The 16649-nt window shown below is 44.9% G+C and overlaps 2 protein-coding genes across 2 annotated transcripts in view; both read right to left on the bottom strand.

Moving 5' to 3' along the window:
• Positions 1–1362: 1362 nt before the first annotated feature.
• Positions 1363–3962, bottom strand: ndub7 (NADH dehydrogenase 1 beta subcomplex subunit 7). The gene is given in 3 exon segments (NM_001140935.1): positions 1363–1522; positions 2675–2843; positions 3712–3962. Coding segments are annotated over 3 exon segments (366 nt in total). The 5' UTR covers positions 3824–3962; the 3' UTR covers positions 1363–1437.
• Positions 3963–9715: 5753 nt separating this feature from the next.
• Positions 9716–16649, bottom strand: part of LOC106564263 (transitional endoplasmic reticulum ATPase) — an 83971-nt gene continuing 77037 nt past the window's right edge. The window contains exons 16-19 of the mRNA XM_045690785.2: positions 12872–13001; positions 11167–11325; positions 10454–10605; positions 9716–10276 (exon numbers count right to left, since the gene is read on the bottom strand). Of these exons, the coding sequence (XP_045546741.1) occupies positions 10189–10276; positions 10454–10605; positions 11167–11325; positions 12872–13001 (529 nt within the window). The 3' untranslated portion in view covers positions 9716–10188. The remainder of the gene's footprint in view (positions 10277–10453; positions 10606–11166; positions 11326–12871; positions 13002–16649) is intronic.

Genomic DNA, 16649 nt, shown 5'->3' with positions numbered 1-16649 from the left:
CCACACTGGAGACTAATACACACCACTGTTACCACACTGGAGACTAATACACACCACTGTTACCACACTGGAGACTAATACACACCACTGTTACCACACTGGAGACTAATACACACCACTGTTACCACACTGGAGACTAATACACACCACTGTTACCACAGTGGAGATGGGGGCCATATGATACAATAGAACACTAAATGTAATGCATCTCTAAGGCTGCGTTTACACAGGCAGACCAATTGTGATTTCCCCCCCCCCCCCCCACACACAAATTGTTCTTTTAACCAATCACAGATCCTTTTCAGACCTGATTGCTCAAATGACAAACGAGTGAGGAAATCAGAATTGGGCTGCCTGTCTAATCCCAGCCTGTGATAGGGACGTAATGAGAAACTAAATTCAGATTCTATTCGATCAGTTGATCTAGATTGTAGCAGAGCTACTGACAGAGTGCACATGTCCATATGATCTAGGATCAGCTCCCCTCTTCTAATCATTATGAAATAAAAGGTTAACCTGATCCCAGATCAGTAGCTCTCTGAGACGCTCAGCCCTGGACTAGTTTTTCACCCTGTTGAACGTAGCGCAGGCAGGGCTAGTGATAAAGAAACAAACTAACCTTGATTCAGATCCAGCATTAACTGGCGATAGAGGTGGAACTGCGTTGAGAGGTCAAATCCCCAAGCAGCGCCGCGCGATAAGGTCGGTTAACGCTATCACGGACACTGCCATTGGATGCGACAAAATCCCATTCAGCCGTGTTAAAGTTGAAACACTTGAATTAGACTGGTAGGCAGAAATCCCCTCATTCAAATGAAAACATGCCTTAGCCTAACATCAATGGTTTGACAGTCATTATTCTTGACCCTGAAAGAGCCTACACTGTCTAACTCTGTTTTGAACTTCTAACACAGCACAGATAATAAGGGGCTTGTCAATAGCAGCCTCTGATTTGTCAGCTCCTGCTGCAGTTACACCTCCATCAGCTATGTGGGCCCGGCCAACGCTGGTTGGCACGCGATCTGCCTAAATGTTTGGCCGGGATTCAGTTAAACCGCGGGTTGTCGACAATGCCGCTTCTTAAAGGCAATTTTCCGATTGAGCCGACATATGCAGCGTTCACCGTGAATGAGATCTCTACTACAAACGTCGCCTTTAAAAGCTGCATTGTCGACAACCCACTGTCAGATAGCTGGCTCAGACCCTGCTATGATGCACACCCCTCCTACTACCTGGGGTGTATTCAACACAAATAAGTGTTTCTATTGGACGAATTGGGGTAGGTCCCTCCACGTTTGGTTCCCAGGCTCGTAACGTAGCAGGAAACAAACAAAGAGACAGATGGCTCAGTGGTAGAGAAGTGGAGCTCAAAAAGGTATTTATTGTGGAGAGCAGCAGGTATGTACACAGAGGGGTTGGGGGCCATGATGATGAAGCTCAAGCAGCCTGGGCTTCCTCCACCCTCTTCTTCCTCATCTGCAGCCGTCGCTCCCGCTCATACTCCTTCATACGCATCACGTAGCTACACACACACACACACACAAGAGAGTGGATTTGATGGTGAAGGACCTCAGATGGCAATGCAACTACAACAAGTCTGACAACTCTATAGACGTGACCATCTCACACATGCAACAACTCATGCCATTTTGCACTTTAATCGAAAGCCACATGACCACTGTCAAATCAACTTCCTGTTCCCTCTAAGCTGTGCGCGGCCACTCACCTCCTCCAGGACAGCAGAGCAGAAGAAATGCCAGCCAGACTCAGGAGATGGGACTTCACCCCCATTAGTTTGGACTATATTGATCAACGTTTCTCTCTCTGTTTGAATCAACTTATCAGCCCCTTTTCAACATCTTAACTTTGCAAGATTGAGTCTGATTTTGTTGTAGGCAGAGTCTCATGGAATGTAGGCCTGCATTGAACCCCACCTATAGGTTACTGTAGGCCTGCATTGAACCCCACCTATAGGTTACTGTAGGTCTGCATTGAACTCCACCTATAGGTTACTGTAGGTCTGCATTGAACTCCACCTATAGGTTACTGTAGGTCTGCATTGAACCCCACCTATAGGTTACTGTAGGCCTGCATTGAACCCCACCTATAGGTTACTGTAGGTCTGCATTGAACTCCACCTATAGGTTACTGTAGGTCTGCATTGAACTCCACCTATAGGTTACTGTAGGCCTGCATTGAACCCCACCTATAGGTTACTGTAGGCCTGCATTGAACCCCACCTATAGGTTACTGTAGGCCTGCATTGAACCCCACCTATAGGTTACTGTAGGTTATATCATAGAAATCAAAAGCAATTTCCATGTGAAAATGTTCTGGGATTTTCTCTATTGGTAGGCCACTGATAGGACTACATTATGCCAAATAGCCTATTGGCTACAGTCTAAAACTGATGGTACAGCCTCAGTGTTCACTAAACGCACGCCGGAAGTTGCACAGAAAGTTCAAGTTTCTGCTCAGTGCTCCAAAAAATGACAGGGAACATTGGACATGACCCCAGTGGGATTTAAACAGGGAACATTGGACATGAACCCAGTGGGATTTAAACTCAAAACCCTGGCTGGAATGCAACCATAAAGTGTGTCCAGGAAAGCCAGAAAGAAACTCCATGTGCTGCTAAACCTCGACCTACACCTAGAACCAGGCAGATACTTACTCCTGGTGCTCGCAGTAGTCCCAGTCGTGTCTCTCGTGTTTACAGGCCAGGAAGTTGGGCCAGTTGTCCCTCTTACACTTCATGAGCTTGATGAGGTGGTGGGCGCAGTAGTCCCTCTGGAGTATAGGGACCTGGGCCAGGTTCATCTGGGCCTGGGTGGCCACCATCTCTACCAGGGGGACAAGACAACATGTTACACCAGGGGTTAATGGGGGAGGCCATCATCTCTACCAGGGAGACAAGACAACATGTTACACCAGGGGTTAATGGGTGAGGCCACCATCTCTACCAGGGAGACAAGACAACATGTTACACCAGGGGTTAATGGGGGAGGCTACCAGGGGGACAAGATAACATGTTACACCAGGGGTTAATGGGTGAGGCCACCATCTCTACCAGGGGAACAAGATAAGATGTTACACCAGGGGTTAATGGGGGAGACCACCATCTCTACCAGGGGAACAAGATAAGATGTTACACCAGGGGTTAATGCGTGAGGCCATCATCTCTACTAGGGGACACATACACAAAATGAAAACTGTCAACAAAGAAAGGACTAGGCTATGTCCTGAGATGTGTATAAGTGAAGCCTTGCATGTTCCATAATGCATTATGTGTATATGCGAGGAATGCGTGTACTGTTGGCAAGCAACTACTCTTTCACAGAGTAAGGAAAGGAGACGAGGAGAGGAAGACATTGAATTATTGAGATGCACCTGGGATTTATGACTATAAATTTGACAGGACGGGGAATATCTGTTCCAAACCATATTGCTGTCTGAACTGACAGTTTCATTAATTAAAATATAAACACTTTACACAAATGGAAAGGGGGCGAAATACTCAAGTTATATTTAATAGGGAACATATCATGCTAGCTAAATTTGGGTAACGTTAGCTAGCCACTACTAGTTGCAGTTAGCTTGCTAGCGGACTTTACTTTCCATGGACATGACAAGAGCCCACCAGCAGACACATTGCAAGCATACCCCTTTACGGTCACACGGTCGGACCAAAACAGACTCAACAACACAAACCTCTCTCTTTCCTCTCATCGAAGCCGAATTCGGGGTCAAAGCCAAACGGTTTCGCAGGGTCAGGCTCGGTCTCCGTCTCGGTGATATACCGCCGCGCGAGGTGAGCTCCCATGGTGCTAACGGTATTTTTTCCACAATGAAAATAAAATAATCGGTGTTTCCTACGACTCTGGGAGAGAACTAATTCAAGATTGACAGAATAAATCTGCCATTCGGTCACCTCCACAAGACCCACCGAGCTACTTCCTTTCTGCAACGGAAATAAACAAGTCGAGCCGTACCAGAGTGAAACACCTCCCCGGTCATAGCACCAAGCGTGACATTGGTTCCACCAAGCGCTCTTGTTCCTCTTCTTCGATGGCGGTTGGCATCCATACTCACACGAATCCTCTCAATATCCTTCCCCTTCAACCCTACTGCCTCAGCTGTGGTGTATTTTCATATATGCCAAGGGATGTCAGGCTTCCCTAAATATTTGACAATTATAAAATAATTTCTCTCTGTGTTTTCATAATTTACATTCAATTCGCAAGTGGCTGAGTCTCACCGGAGAAATCATCAGAGCGAGGGAAACAGTGCCTCTCTGTCTCAGTATGTGTAGCCCATGTACAGTGGGGGAAAAAAGTATTTGATCCCCTGCTGATTTTGTACGTTTGCCCACTAACAAAGAAATGATCAGTCCATAATTTTAATAGTAGGTTTATTTGAACAGTGAGAGACAGAATAACAACAAAAAAATCCAGAAAAACACATGTCAAAAATGTTATAAAATGATTCGCATTTTAATGAGGGAAATAGGTATTTGACCCCTCTGCAAAACATGACTTAGTACTTGGTGGCAAAACCCTTGTTGGCAATCACAGATGTCAGATGTTTTTTGTAGTTGGCCAGGGGCGAAAATCTGATATCAACTTTGGGGGGGACAATTACATGAAATTTTCTCAAGAGCAATTCCTGAGGGGGACACCAAAAGTAGTGCTGTAACACATAGCCTACATTGTAATATGGTAAATGTATATTGAGGAACCAAAGAAATAAGGTGTTTGCCGTACTCCTAACTACCGGTACCCAAAACTACACAACTACTCACAACAGCAATACCATTGCCTTTAACAAATCTTAGTTCAGTCACCAGTTTAAGTTGAGAGTGGGGGTATCCATGGCATTTTCCAATTATGTTCCTATTTTAAAAGTTAAAAAATCGAGAACCTTTCATAATGTTGCCAAACAAAACTCAACAAACTTACCTGAGACTCCCTGTCTCTGCCAGTCTGTCCCTGCATATCTGTCCCCAACTCTGCTGTCTGTGTGCCATCTGTTGCCTGCTCTGCCTAATGACATCATTGTGAAACATTTCCATTAGAATTTCATTTCTTTCTTATGAACATTTTATCAACTAGTCTTTGAGATATTAGGCTACTAGGGTTCTTACTTTGCGTTTTGGTGTACTGAAAAATACTCTGATGTCCGTCTTTTATTTTTCTGCCATTTTTCTACCTGGCTGGCTGGCTACACACACACACAGTGTGTAGGTTATTTACAGTAGGAGATGGGCTTCTATCATCTTATCTTTTATCATTCTATTTGGGCTTCGATCTAAAAGGTAGCTAGCAAATGTGAAACTGATTAAAATGACAAGAGTTGACAGCTGTATGAGTTCACCATTTACACAACATATGCTGCAACCTTTTGTAATTTTAATAGTTTGTTTCATATTGGCTGGCTTCCAACAATAGCTGAATTTACAAAGCTAGCGAGCACCAATTCAGTTTCAGTGGTGTTTGCTATAATCTTTGCTACCCGGGTTAAATAAAATAAATAAATAAAATTTCCCTTGCGACAATTTAGCTTTTGCAACGAGACCATTAAATATATTTAAGACAATGGTAGAAGAGAATGTGGTTCTGTTCAGTTTGGACTTCAGTTTATCGCTAACTTTATCACAGGGACTTTGAAGCACTAACTTACATCATCTGCATGCTGATCTCGGAATAAATTGACGATAGCAAAGATTCCATCTTTGACGAGGCCACATAAATGGAATAGGTACTAGCTAGCTTAATAGTTCATATTTGCGCGCTAGCTCTGCATATTCAGCTAGTGTGTGTGCGCGATTGACTGGATTAACCTCACGTCAGTTACGTTCATTGAGTGCCTTTCAGACAGTGGCTACGACCCCTCTGTTACCTTGCCGGTGGATCAAACCATTGTGAGGAAAAGGGTGGGGGGGTTGCAATCTTTTTAAACTTAAAAACGCGCTATTAAGTGTCTATAATCAGCACAATTGCTTTCATTGCGTATTATTAATATTATTTAAATTACATAGTTATGTTTCAGTGATATATTGGGGGGGACAAATCATATTTTTCCCAGGATGGGGGGGTCGTGTCCCCCCCGTGATTTCTGCCCCTGTAGTTGGCCACCAGGTTTGCACACATCTCAGGAGGGATTTTGTCCCACTCCTCTTTGCAGATCTTCTCCAAGTCATTAAGGTTTCGAGGCTGACGTTTGGCAACTCAAACCTTCAGCTCCCTCCACAGATTTTCTATGGGATTAAGGTCTGGAGACTGGCTAGGCCACTCCAGGACCTTAATGTGCTTCTTCTTGAGCCACTCCTTTGTTGCCTTGGCCATGTGTTTTGGGTCATTGTCATGCTGGAACACCCATCCACGACCCATTTTCAATGTCCTGGCTGAGGGAAGGAGGTTCTCAACCAAGATTTGACGGTACATGGCCCCGTCCATCGTCCCTTTGATGCGCTGAAGTTGTCCTGTCCCCTTAGCAGAGAAACACCCCCAAAGCATAATGTTTCCACCTCCATGTTTGACGGTGGAGATGGTGTTCTTGGGGTCATAGGCAGCATTCCTCCTCCTCCAAACACGGCGAGTTGAGTTGATGTCAACGAGCTCCATTTTGGTCTCATCTGACCACAACACTTTCACCAGTTGTCCTCTGAGTCATTCAGATGTTCATTGGCAAACTTCAGACGGGCATGTATATGTATTCTTGAGCAGGGGGACCTTGCGGGCGCTGCAGGATTTCAGTCCTTCACGGCGTAGTGTGTTACCAATTGTTTTCTTGGTGACTATGGTCCCAGCTGCCTTGAGATCATTGACAAGATCCTCCCGTGTAGTTCTGGGCTGATTCCTCACCGTTCTCATGATCATTGCAACTCCACGAGGTGAGATCTTGCATGGAGCCCCAGGCCGAGGGATATTGACAGTTCTTTTGTGTTTCTTCCATTTGCGAATAATTGCACCAAATGTTGTCACCTTCTCACCAAGCTGCTTGGCGATGGTCTTGTAGCCCATTCCAGCCTTGTGTAGGTCTACAATCTTGTCCCTGACATCCTTGGAGAGCTCTTTGGTCTTGGCCATGGTGGAGAGTTTGGAATCTGATTGATTGGTTGCTTCTGTGGACAGGTGTCTTTTTTACAGGTAACAAGCTGCGGTTAGGAGCACTCCCTTTAAGAGTGTGCTCCTAATCTCAGCTCGTTACCTGTATAAAAGACACCTGGGAGTCAGAAATCTTTCTGATTGAGAGGGGGTCAAATACTTATTTCCCTCATTAAAATGCAAATCAATGTATAACATTTTTGACATGCGTTTTTCTGGATATTTTTGTTGTTATTCTGTCTCTCACTGTTCAAATAAGCCTACCATTAAAATTATAGACTGATCCTTTCTTTGTCTGTGGGCAAACGTACAAAATCAGCAGGGGATCAAATACTTTTTTCCCCCACTGTATCTGATACTGTTTGGACCAAATGAGTATAACATGTTGCCGCCGTAGCAGTTGATTGATTGATGCCAGCAAGCATTTTGCCTCCCTTGATAAAAAAATATATAAAATAATTGTCCAATCAGCATTGAGCTGAGCTCAACTGTGTGTTGTCCAAGTGCAGCAAAACGCCCCCCAAGGGAGGCCAGTTTGGATTTGGTTTCACACCAATCAAATCACATCCAAAGCAACAACAAACATTTTTTTTTTTGCTAAACCCTTTCCTAAGCCATGGATGGAGATGGGGATTTGGACTAGTGGTTTTGACTTAATTCTCTGTACAGGCCAATGATTATGACGGCGTTTCTTATCTAACCATGAATGCATATATTGTGCCACTGGGCTGAGATGATTGTTGCCCATGCGAGGAAGTCAAGCTAGCAAGCATTTTAGCTAGGTAGCCTATGACAGCGAAAACTAAAATCATACTGTATGACAGAGGCATAGACCGTTTTTCCAAGATGAAAGAGAGGAGGATGGCATTGGTGTTCAACAATGATTATTTTTTTACTTGCACACACACGCACGCACACACAGATTGAAATCAGTACCATGGGCAGCCACATGATATTTAGCAACACTGATTGGACTAAATTGTTTTGGTATCTTTAAGTTTGTTTTCAGTGTATTATAGCGTAGTTGATTTGATGACGTTTCAAAGTTTAAGTGTAATTGGTGCTGGAATAGCAGAGGCAGTGCTCCTGTTGTCTTTGTGCTGACTTGAGGTAACTTCTAAATCAGTAGTTGTTTAGTAAACTGTAGAAAACATTAACTTGCTGGACCATGCTGTATGTCATGTAACTGTTTGTTACATGCAATATTTGCTTTGTGGAATTCCTGTTCAAATATTTTTTATTGCTTTGTGGAATTCCCTTGGACAGATGTTGCTCTCCGGTTTTGTGAGGAATCAAACGAATGTGTAGTTTCATTTATTTTCCGCCACTGTGTGACTGTTGTCATTTTGTTGTCATGGACTTATTGTATGTCATGGTGGTGTATGAACGAATGGGTTATAAAGCAAACAACGTGATTATCACAACATAGGTTGTAATATGGCTTTTTTACTGGCTTGGCTTCCCCAGTGATTTTACCCACTCACCGCTACTGTGCCTCAGCATATGATACCCTCTGTCCTACTCTAACCCTGGAAACCTCAATCTGCCTCTCTCGCACCGGACATTTCTGATCCCCAGCCCCATGGGCACCCCTACAATTAACACATACCACTACTTTCCCCAATGCTGCACATTCCTTTGTCTCATGCCCTTCTGCACACTTCTCACACCTAGGAACCTCCCTCCTACACACTGCTGCCACATGCCCATAAGCTTGACACCTGTAACAACGTAATGGATTAGGCACAAAAGCTCATACAGGATAACTTGTATATGCTGACATCACTTTGTCGGGGAATGACTCAACATCAAAACTCAAAAGGACAGACTATGACTCTTCTGTTACACCACTCACGCCAACCCCTTTCTGCGTCGCACCAAACGACGAGCATCACAAGCACCGGGAATTTTCCTCTTTAGTTTGTCCACTTTCATATTTACCGCTACCCCAGTAATCACTCCTCTCAATGGTGTCCTTTTCTTTAGAGCAAAACAATTCACATCTCATGTCCCCATTCATGTAACACGGAGCGCCTGATCCCTCTGACCAGCAGAAACACAAACAATTATCACAACACCACTTCTGGTTACCCTCACCAATTCCACAGCACCCAACTCTGTTTTCACCCACTCTGAAAACACATATGGATCAGCCAAAAGGCAGGGGTCCACTTTCTCGAATACATTTCACTCCTACCATCACAGACTCATCTTTATCCCGACCATCGGTGCAAGCCTCAGGCTCCGAGAACTTCACCACACCGGCCACCTCCTATAATTCACACTAATTCACTTCCATTTCTCTTCCTGTCTTCGATCTGGCTTACTGCTCACGCTGCTTATACTTTCTACCATTCTTCGACAAACCATCTCCCTTCTTTTGCCATCTTCAACCAATTCAAGCTCACCCTCTTCCTCCCTCACCCTCTTCCCTCCCTCACCCTCTTCCACCTCCTCTGCCTCTCTTTTTCCCTCCATTCCTTTCCTCTTCCGTATTCGTCTCCTTATGATAATTTTTGACTCGATCTTGCCCTCTCAAGGGACCCCCCCAGTAACCTAGTCTACTGTTTACAGTAGCTTCTTCTATTAACAATGAAAATTGATGGATATTATTATGTGACAGTTGTTTTAATAGCAAAACACTCAATTGATTACATTTCATTTCAAACACGGCAACAACAATCATCATTCACAGTTATATTCATTGTACTTTGATCATCCAGCTTTTACAAATGATTCTTCCAAGAAAAAACAAACAGACTCTCGATTCCTCAAATGCAGCAGTTATTATGACGCAGCAGTTATTATGACGCAGCAGTTATTATGATGCAGCAGTTATTATGACGCAGCAGTTATTATGATGCAGCAGTTATTATGATGCACCAGTTGTTATGATGCAGCAGTTATTATGAGAAACGTTTAAGACTACACCGGTAAGCTGAGAAGCAGAAACGTTATGTGCTGTTAAAAGTTATTCTGTCCATATTTGATTCCCACAACAATCTAATTGATCCAGAGTTCCACATCATATGCAGGCAGGTGTGGTAGAGGTGATAGTCTCCAGGATTACAAGTCTTCCTTCTCACTGGTAGAGGTCGTCCTCTACCTCGTCTCTGAACTGTCCCCCTGACCCCGACCCTTGACCTCCGGACTGAGAGCCAGAGGGGAACCTGAGGAGAGAGAGAGGTCAGTGTAAGAGAAGTGTGTGTGTGTGTGTGTGTGTGTGTGTGTGTGTGTGTGTGTGTGTGTGTGTGTGTGTGTGTGTGTGTGTGTGTGTGTGTGTGTGTGTGTGTGTGTGTGTGTGTGTGTGTGATGTGTGTGTGTGCGCGCGCCAGCCCAGTACATACCTGAAGTTCCCAAAGCCTCTGCTCTGCTGTAGTGTCTGGGCGAACATCTCATACTTCCTGATATCGTTGTCGCTGACGGAGCGCCGGGCGAACCTCATGGCCTCCTCAAAGTGATCCTTCCTGATCTCTGGAACAGGGTCACAGTCCTCATCCTGGAGAGAGAGAGAGGAGGAGAGGGGCAGAAAGAGAGAGAGAGGGGAAAGGGGAGACAGAGAGAGAGAGAGAGAGGGCAGGAGAGAGAGGTTGGATGGGTGTAAAGTTACATAATATTGGTGTATTGGTTGGGTGTGTGTGTGCTTTGTGTATACAAGGTTAAATGTGTGAGGTAGACAGTGTGTGAAATACAGTGTGTGATGTACTGTATGTGAGATGCGGTGTTGGTTGTGTAACAGCTGGGAGTGTTGGCTGTCTATCTGTCTGTCTGTATATCTGTCCCTCTCTCTGTCTGTCTGTCTGTCCCTCTGTCCGTCCCTCTGTCTGCTTCTCCGTCCGCCCGTCCGTCTCTCTGTCCGTCCTTCCGCCTCTCTGTCTGTCCATCCGGCCGTCCGTCTGTCCGTCCGTCCGTCTGCCAGACATATGGTATTGCAGTGTTAGTGGTGTAACAGCAGTCTGTCTATCTGTCTGTCTGTCAATCTGACCATAGCTATAGTGTGTGTTTGAGCTGCAGTGTTGGTGGTGTAACAGCAGTCTGTCCGTCCGTCCGTCCGTCTCACCATGGCGGTGCCTGGGTGGGTCTGCCTCTGGCGCTCTGCTTTGATCTCAGCCTCTATGGCCTCTCTGATGGCCAGCTTACAGGCCCTCTGGCAGATCTCTGTCAGGTCGGCCCCACTGAAACCCTGGGTGATACCAGACAGGTAGGGCAGGTCTACATCCTGGTGTGTGTGTGTCGTTGTGAGAGGAGAGGGGGGAGAGAGAGAGGAAGAAAGGGGAGAGACAAAAATAGTTCATTATTATTATCATCATCATCGTGTGCCTGTGTGTGTCTATGTTTATGTGTCTATGTGTGTGTGTGTGTGTGTGTGTGTGTGTGTGTGTGTGTGTGTGTGTGTGTGTGTGTGTGTGTGTGTCTATGTTTATGTGTCTATGTGTGTGTGTGTGTGTGTGTGTGTGTGTGTGTGTTTGTGTGTTTGTGTGTGTGTGTGTGTGTGTGTGTGTTTGTGTGTTTGTGTGTGTGTGTGTGTGTGTGTGTGTGTGTGTGTGTGTGTGTGTGTGTGTGTGTGTGTATGTGTGTGCCTATGTGTGTCTGTGTGTGTCTATATGTGTCTGTGTGTATATGTGTCTGTGTGTGTCTATACGTGTCTGTGTGTGTCTATATGTGTTGTCATGACGTTGGCCTGTGGGTAAGGTTTATGACCCCCCCATAAATACCTTTCTCCCTTCCCCTCTCTCTCTGACTCTACTGAAGGACTCTTGAATAGCCTTTGTTAAACATAGAGAGTCTGGGAACATCAAACGGTAGGGGGAAAGGACAGACTAAGTATCCAGTCTAACACACAACGACTACAATGTACTATGTTGATACTACAACGTTTCCCATTTACCACCAGAGACATTCTTCCGAGGACAGCAAGATCTCTGTTGGGCAACACGGCCAGCATCTACGACCAACCTACCGGAGCGCAGCTCAGAGTAAATATTTATTGCATTTTTTATTGCATATTTATTGCATTTATTCCAAATAATGGGCGGTAATTTAGAATGCATAAGATAGTGTATTTATGATAGCATAGCTTTTCCCCTTTGTTCCTCAGTCTTCCCGCTCTTTCGCTCAAACTCAATCCCCTTTCCTTTGTGTAACCAGCCGTCATGTCGGCTCCGTCCACCAGGGACGTTTTCTGTATGACATAATTTGTATTCTGTGTATATGTAATTCTGTGTGATTATTTAGGTATTTAGTAAATAAATAATTAAACCCAATTTTGTATTGCTGATTCAACTTGTTAGCCAGGGTTCGTGAAGATAACCAAGAATTTACAACTTTCAGATGAGACTGAAATAAGGTGACGATTAATATTGACTGCAATTGATGTAAAATATTACTAGGTCTTTAAGAGTTTATTCGGAAGATAAAAGCTCTATTAACACTCTTTCGTGGTGCCCCGACTTTGTAGTTAATTACATGATTAGCTAAATCAGGTAAAATTAATTACAGAGAAATTATTTTATAGAATAGCATGTCATATCACTTAATCCAGCATAGCCAAAGACACGACAGTGTCTATGTGTGTGTGTGTCTATGTTTGTCTATGTCTGTGTGTGTCTATGTGTGTCTATGTCTGTGTGTGTCTATATGTGTCTGTGTGTGTGTGTGTGTGTGTCTGTGTGTGTGTGTGTGTGTGTGTGTGTGTGTGTGTGTGTGTGTGTGTGTGTGTGTGTGTGTGTGTGTGTGTGTGTGTGTGTGTGTGTGTGTGTACTGACTCTGGCGATGGGGGACTTGCGTAGGTTGGCGTTGAGGATGGCGGTACGGGAGGCTGTGTCTGGTAGAGGGATGTAGATGAGCTGATCCAGCCTCCCTGGACGGAGGATAGCAGAGTCTATTATATCAGGTCTGGAGGGGGAGGAAAACAGAGTCTATTATATCAGGTCTGGAGGGGGAGGATAACAGAGTCTATTATATCAGGTCTGGAGGGGGAGGATAACAGAGTCTATTATATCAGGTCTAGAGGGGGAGGATAACAGAGTCTATTATATCAGGTCTGGAGGGGGGAGGATAACAGAGTCTATTATATCAGGTCTGGAGGGGGGAGGATAACAGAGTTTATTATATCAGGTCTGGAGGGGGAGGATAACAGAGTCTATTATATCAGGTCTGGAGGGGGAGGATAACAGAGTCTATTATATCAGGTCTGGAGGATAACAGAGTCTATTATATCAGGTCTGGAGGATAACAGAGTCTATTATATCAGGTCTGGAGGATAACAGAGTCTATTATATCAGGTCTGGAGGAAAACAGAGTCTATTATATCAGGTCTGGAGGGGGGAGGATAACAGAGTCTATTATATCAGGTCTGGAGGGGGGAGGATAACAGAGTTTATTATATCAGGTCTGGAGGGGGAGGATAACAGAGTCTATTATATATGGTCTGGAGGATAACAGAGTCTATTATATCAGGTCTGGAGGGGGGAGGATAACAGAGTCTATTATATCAGGTCTGGAGGATAACAGAGTCTATTATATCAGGTCTGGAGGGGGAGGATAACAGAGTCTATTATATCAGGTCTGGAGGGGGGAGGATAACAGAGTCTATTATATCAGGTCTGGAGGATAACAGTCTATTATATCAGGTCTGGAGGGGGAGGATAACAGAGTCTATTATATCAGGTCTAGAGGGGGAGGATAACAGAGTCTATTATATCAGGTCTGGAGGGGGGAGGATAACAGAGTCTATTATATCAGGTCTGGAGGGGGAGGATAACAGAGTCTATTATATCAGGTCTGGAGGATAACAGAGTCTATTATATCAGGTCTGGAGGATAACAGAGTCTATTATATCAGGTCTGGAGGATAACAGAGTCTATTATATATGGTCTGGAGGATAACAGAGTCTATTATATCAGGTCTGGAGGGGGAGGATAACAGAGTCTATTATATCAGGTCTGGAGGGGGAGGATAACAGAGTCTATTATATCAGGTCTGGAGGGGGAGGATAACAGAGTCTATTATATCAGTGCTGGAGGGGGAGGATAACAGAGTCTATTATATCAGGTCTGGAGGGGGAGGATAACAGAGTCTATTATATCAGGTCTGGAGGGGGAGGATAACAGAGTCTATTATATCAGGTCTGGAGGATAACAGAGTCTATTATATCAGGTCTGGAGGATAACAGAGTCTATTATATCAGGTCTGGAGGGGGAGGATAACAGAGTCTATTATATATGGTCTGGAGGATAACAGAGTCTATTATATCAGGTCTGGAGGGGGAGGATAACAGAGTCTATTATATCAGGTCTGGAGGGGGAGGATAACAGAGTCTATTATATCAGGTCTGGAGGATAACAGAGTCTATTATATCAGGTCTGGAGGGGGAGGATAACAGAGTCTATTATATCAGGTCTGGAGGGGGAGGATAACAGAGTCTATTATATCAGGTCTGGAGGGGGAGGATAACAGAGTCTATTATATCAGGTCTGGAGGGGGGAGGATAACAGAGTCTATTATATCAGGTCTGGAGGGGGGAGGATAACAGAGTCTATTATATCAGGTCTGGAGGGGGAGGATAACAGAGTCTATTATATCAGGTCTGGAGGGGGAGGATAACAGAGTCTATTATATCAGGTCTGGAGGATAACAGAGTCTATTATATCAGGTCTGGAGGGGGAGGATAACAGAGTCTATTATATCAGGTCTGGAGGGGGAGGATAACAGAGTCTATTATATCAGGTCTGGAGGATAACAGAGTCTATTATATCAGGTCTGGAGGATAACAGAGTCTATTATATCAGGTCTGGAGGATAACAGAGTCTATTATATCAGGTCTGGAGGATAACAGAGTCTATTATATCAGGTCTGGAGGATAACAGAGTCTATTATATCAGGTCTGGAGGATAACAGAGTCTATTATATCAGGTCTGGAGGATAACAGAGTCTATTATATCAGGTCTGGAGGATAACAGAGTTTATTATATCAGTGCTGGAGGGGGAGGATAACAGAGTCTATTATATCAGGTCTGGAGGATAACAGAGTCTATTATATCAGGTCTGGAGGATAACAGAGTTTATTATATCAGTGCTGGAGGGGGAGGATAACAGAGTCTATTATATCAGGTCTGGAGGATAACAGAGTTTATTATATCAGGTCTGGAGGGGGAGGATAACAGAGTCTATTATATCAGGTCTGGAGGGGGAGGATAACAGAGTCTATTATATCAGGTCTGGAGGATAACAGAGTCTATTATATCAGGTCTAGAGGGGGAGGATAACAGAGTCTATTATATCAGGTCTGGAGGGGGGAGGATAACAGAGTCTATTATATCAGGTCTGGAGGGGGAGGATAACAGAGTCTATTATATCGGGTCTGGAGGATAACAGAGTCTATTATATCAGGTCTGGAGGATAACAGAGTCTATTATACCTGTTGGTAGCTCCTATAATAAAGACCCCCCCTCCCCCCCACATCCTTCTACCTGTTGGTAGCTCCTATAATAAAGACCCCCCCTCCCCCCCACATCCTTCTACCTGTTGGTAGCTCCTATAATAAAGACCCCCCCACATCCTTCTATCTGTTGGTAGCTCCTATAATAAAGACCCCCCCCCCCTACATCCCTCTACCTGTTGGTAGCTCCTATAATAAAGACCCCCCCACATCCTTCTACCTGTTGGTAGCTCCTATAATAAAGACCCCCCCACATCCTTCTATCTGTTGGTAGCTCCTATAATAAAGACCCCCCCCCCCTACATCTCTCTACCTGTTGGTAGCTCCTATAATAAAGACCCCCCCACATCCTTCTATCTGTTGGTAGCTCCTATAATAAAGACCCCCCCCCCACATCCTTCTACCTGTTGGTAGCTCCTATAATAAAGAACCCCCCCCCCCCCCCACATCCTTCTACCTGTTGGTAGCTCCTATAATAAAGACCCCCCCACATCCTTCTACCTGTAATAAAGACCCCCCCCCCCCACATCCTTCTACCTGTTGGTAGCTCCTATAATAATGACCCCCCCCCCCCCCCACATCCTTCTACCTGTTGGTAGCTCCTATAATAAAGACTCCCCCCCCCCCCCACATCCCTCTACCTGTTGGTTGCTCCTATAATAAAGACCCCCCCCCCCCCACATCCCTCTACCTGTTGGTAGGTCCTATAATAAAGACCCCCCCACAACCTTCTACCTGTTGGTTGCTCCTATAATAAAGACCCCCCCCCCCCACATCCCTCTACCTGTTGGTAGCTCCTATAATAAAGACCCCCCCACATCTCTCTACCTGTTGGTAGCTCCTATAATAAAGACCCCCCCAGATCTCTCTACCTGTTGGTAGCTCCTATAATAAAGACCCCCCCACATCCTTCTACCTGTTGGTAGCTCCTATAATAAAGACCCCCCCCCCCCCCCACACATCCTTCTACCTGTTGGTAGCTCCTATAATAAAGACCCCCCCCACATCTCTCTACCTGTTGGTAGCTCCTTTAATAAAGACCCCCCCACATCCTTCTACCTGTTGGTAGCTCCTATAATAAAGACCCCCCCCACATCCTTCTA

This window comes from Salmo salar, chromosome 12 (genome assembly GCF_965601325.2).
Source record: "Salmo salar chromosome 12, fSalSal1, whole genome shotgun sequence".
Taxonomy (NCBI): Eukaryota; Metazoa; Chordata; class Actinopteri; order Salmoniformes; family Salmonidae; genus Salmo; species Salmo salar.
The sequence above is the reverse complement of the archived record's forward strand: the minus strand, read 5'-3'. Positions and strand labels throughout refer to the sequence as shown.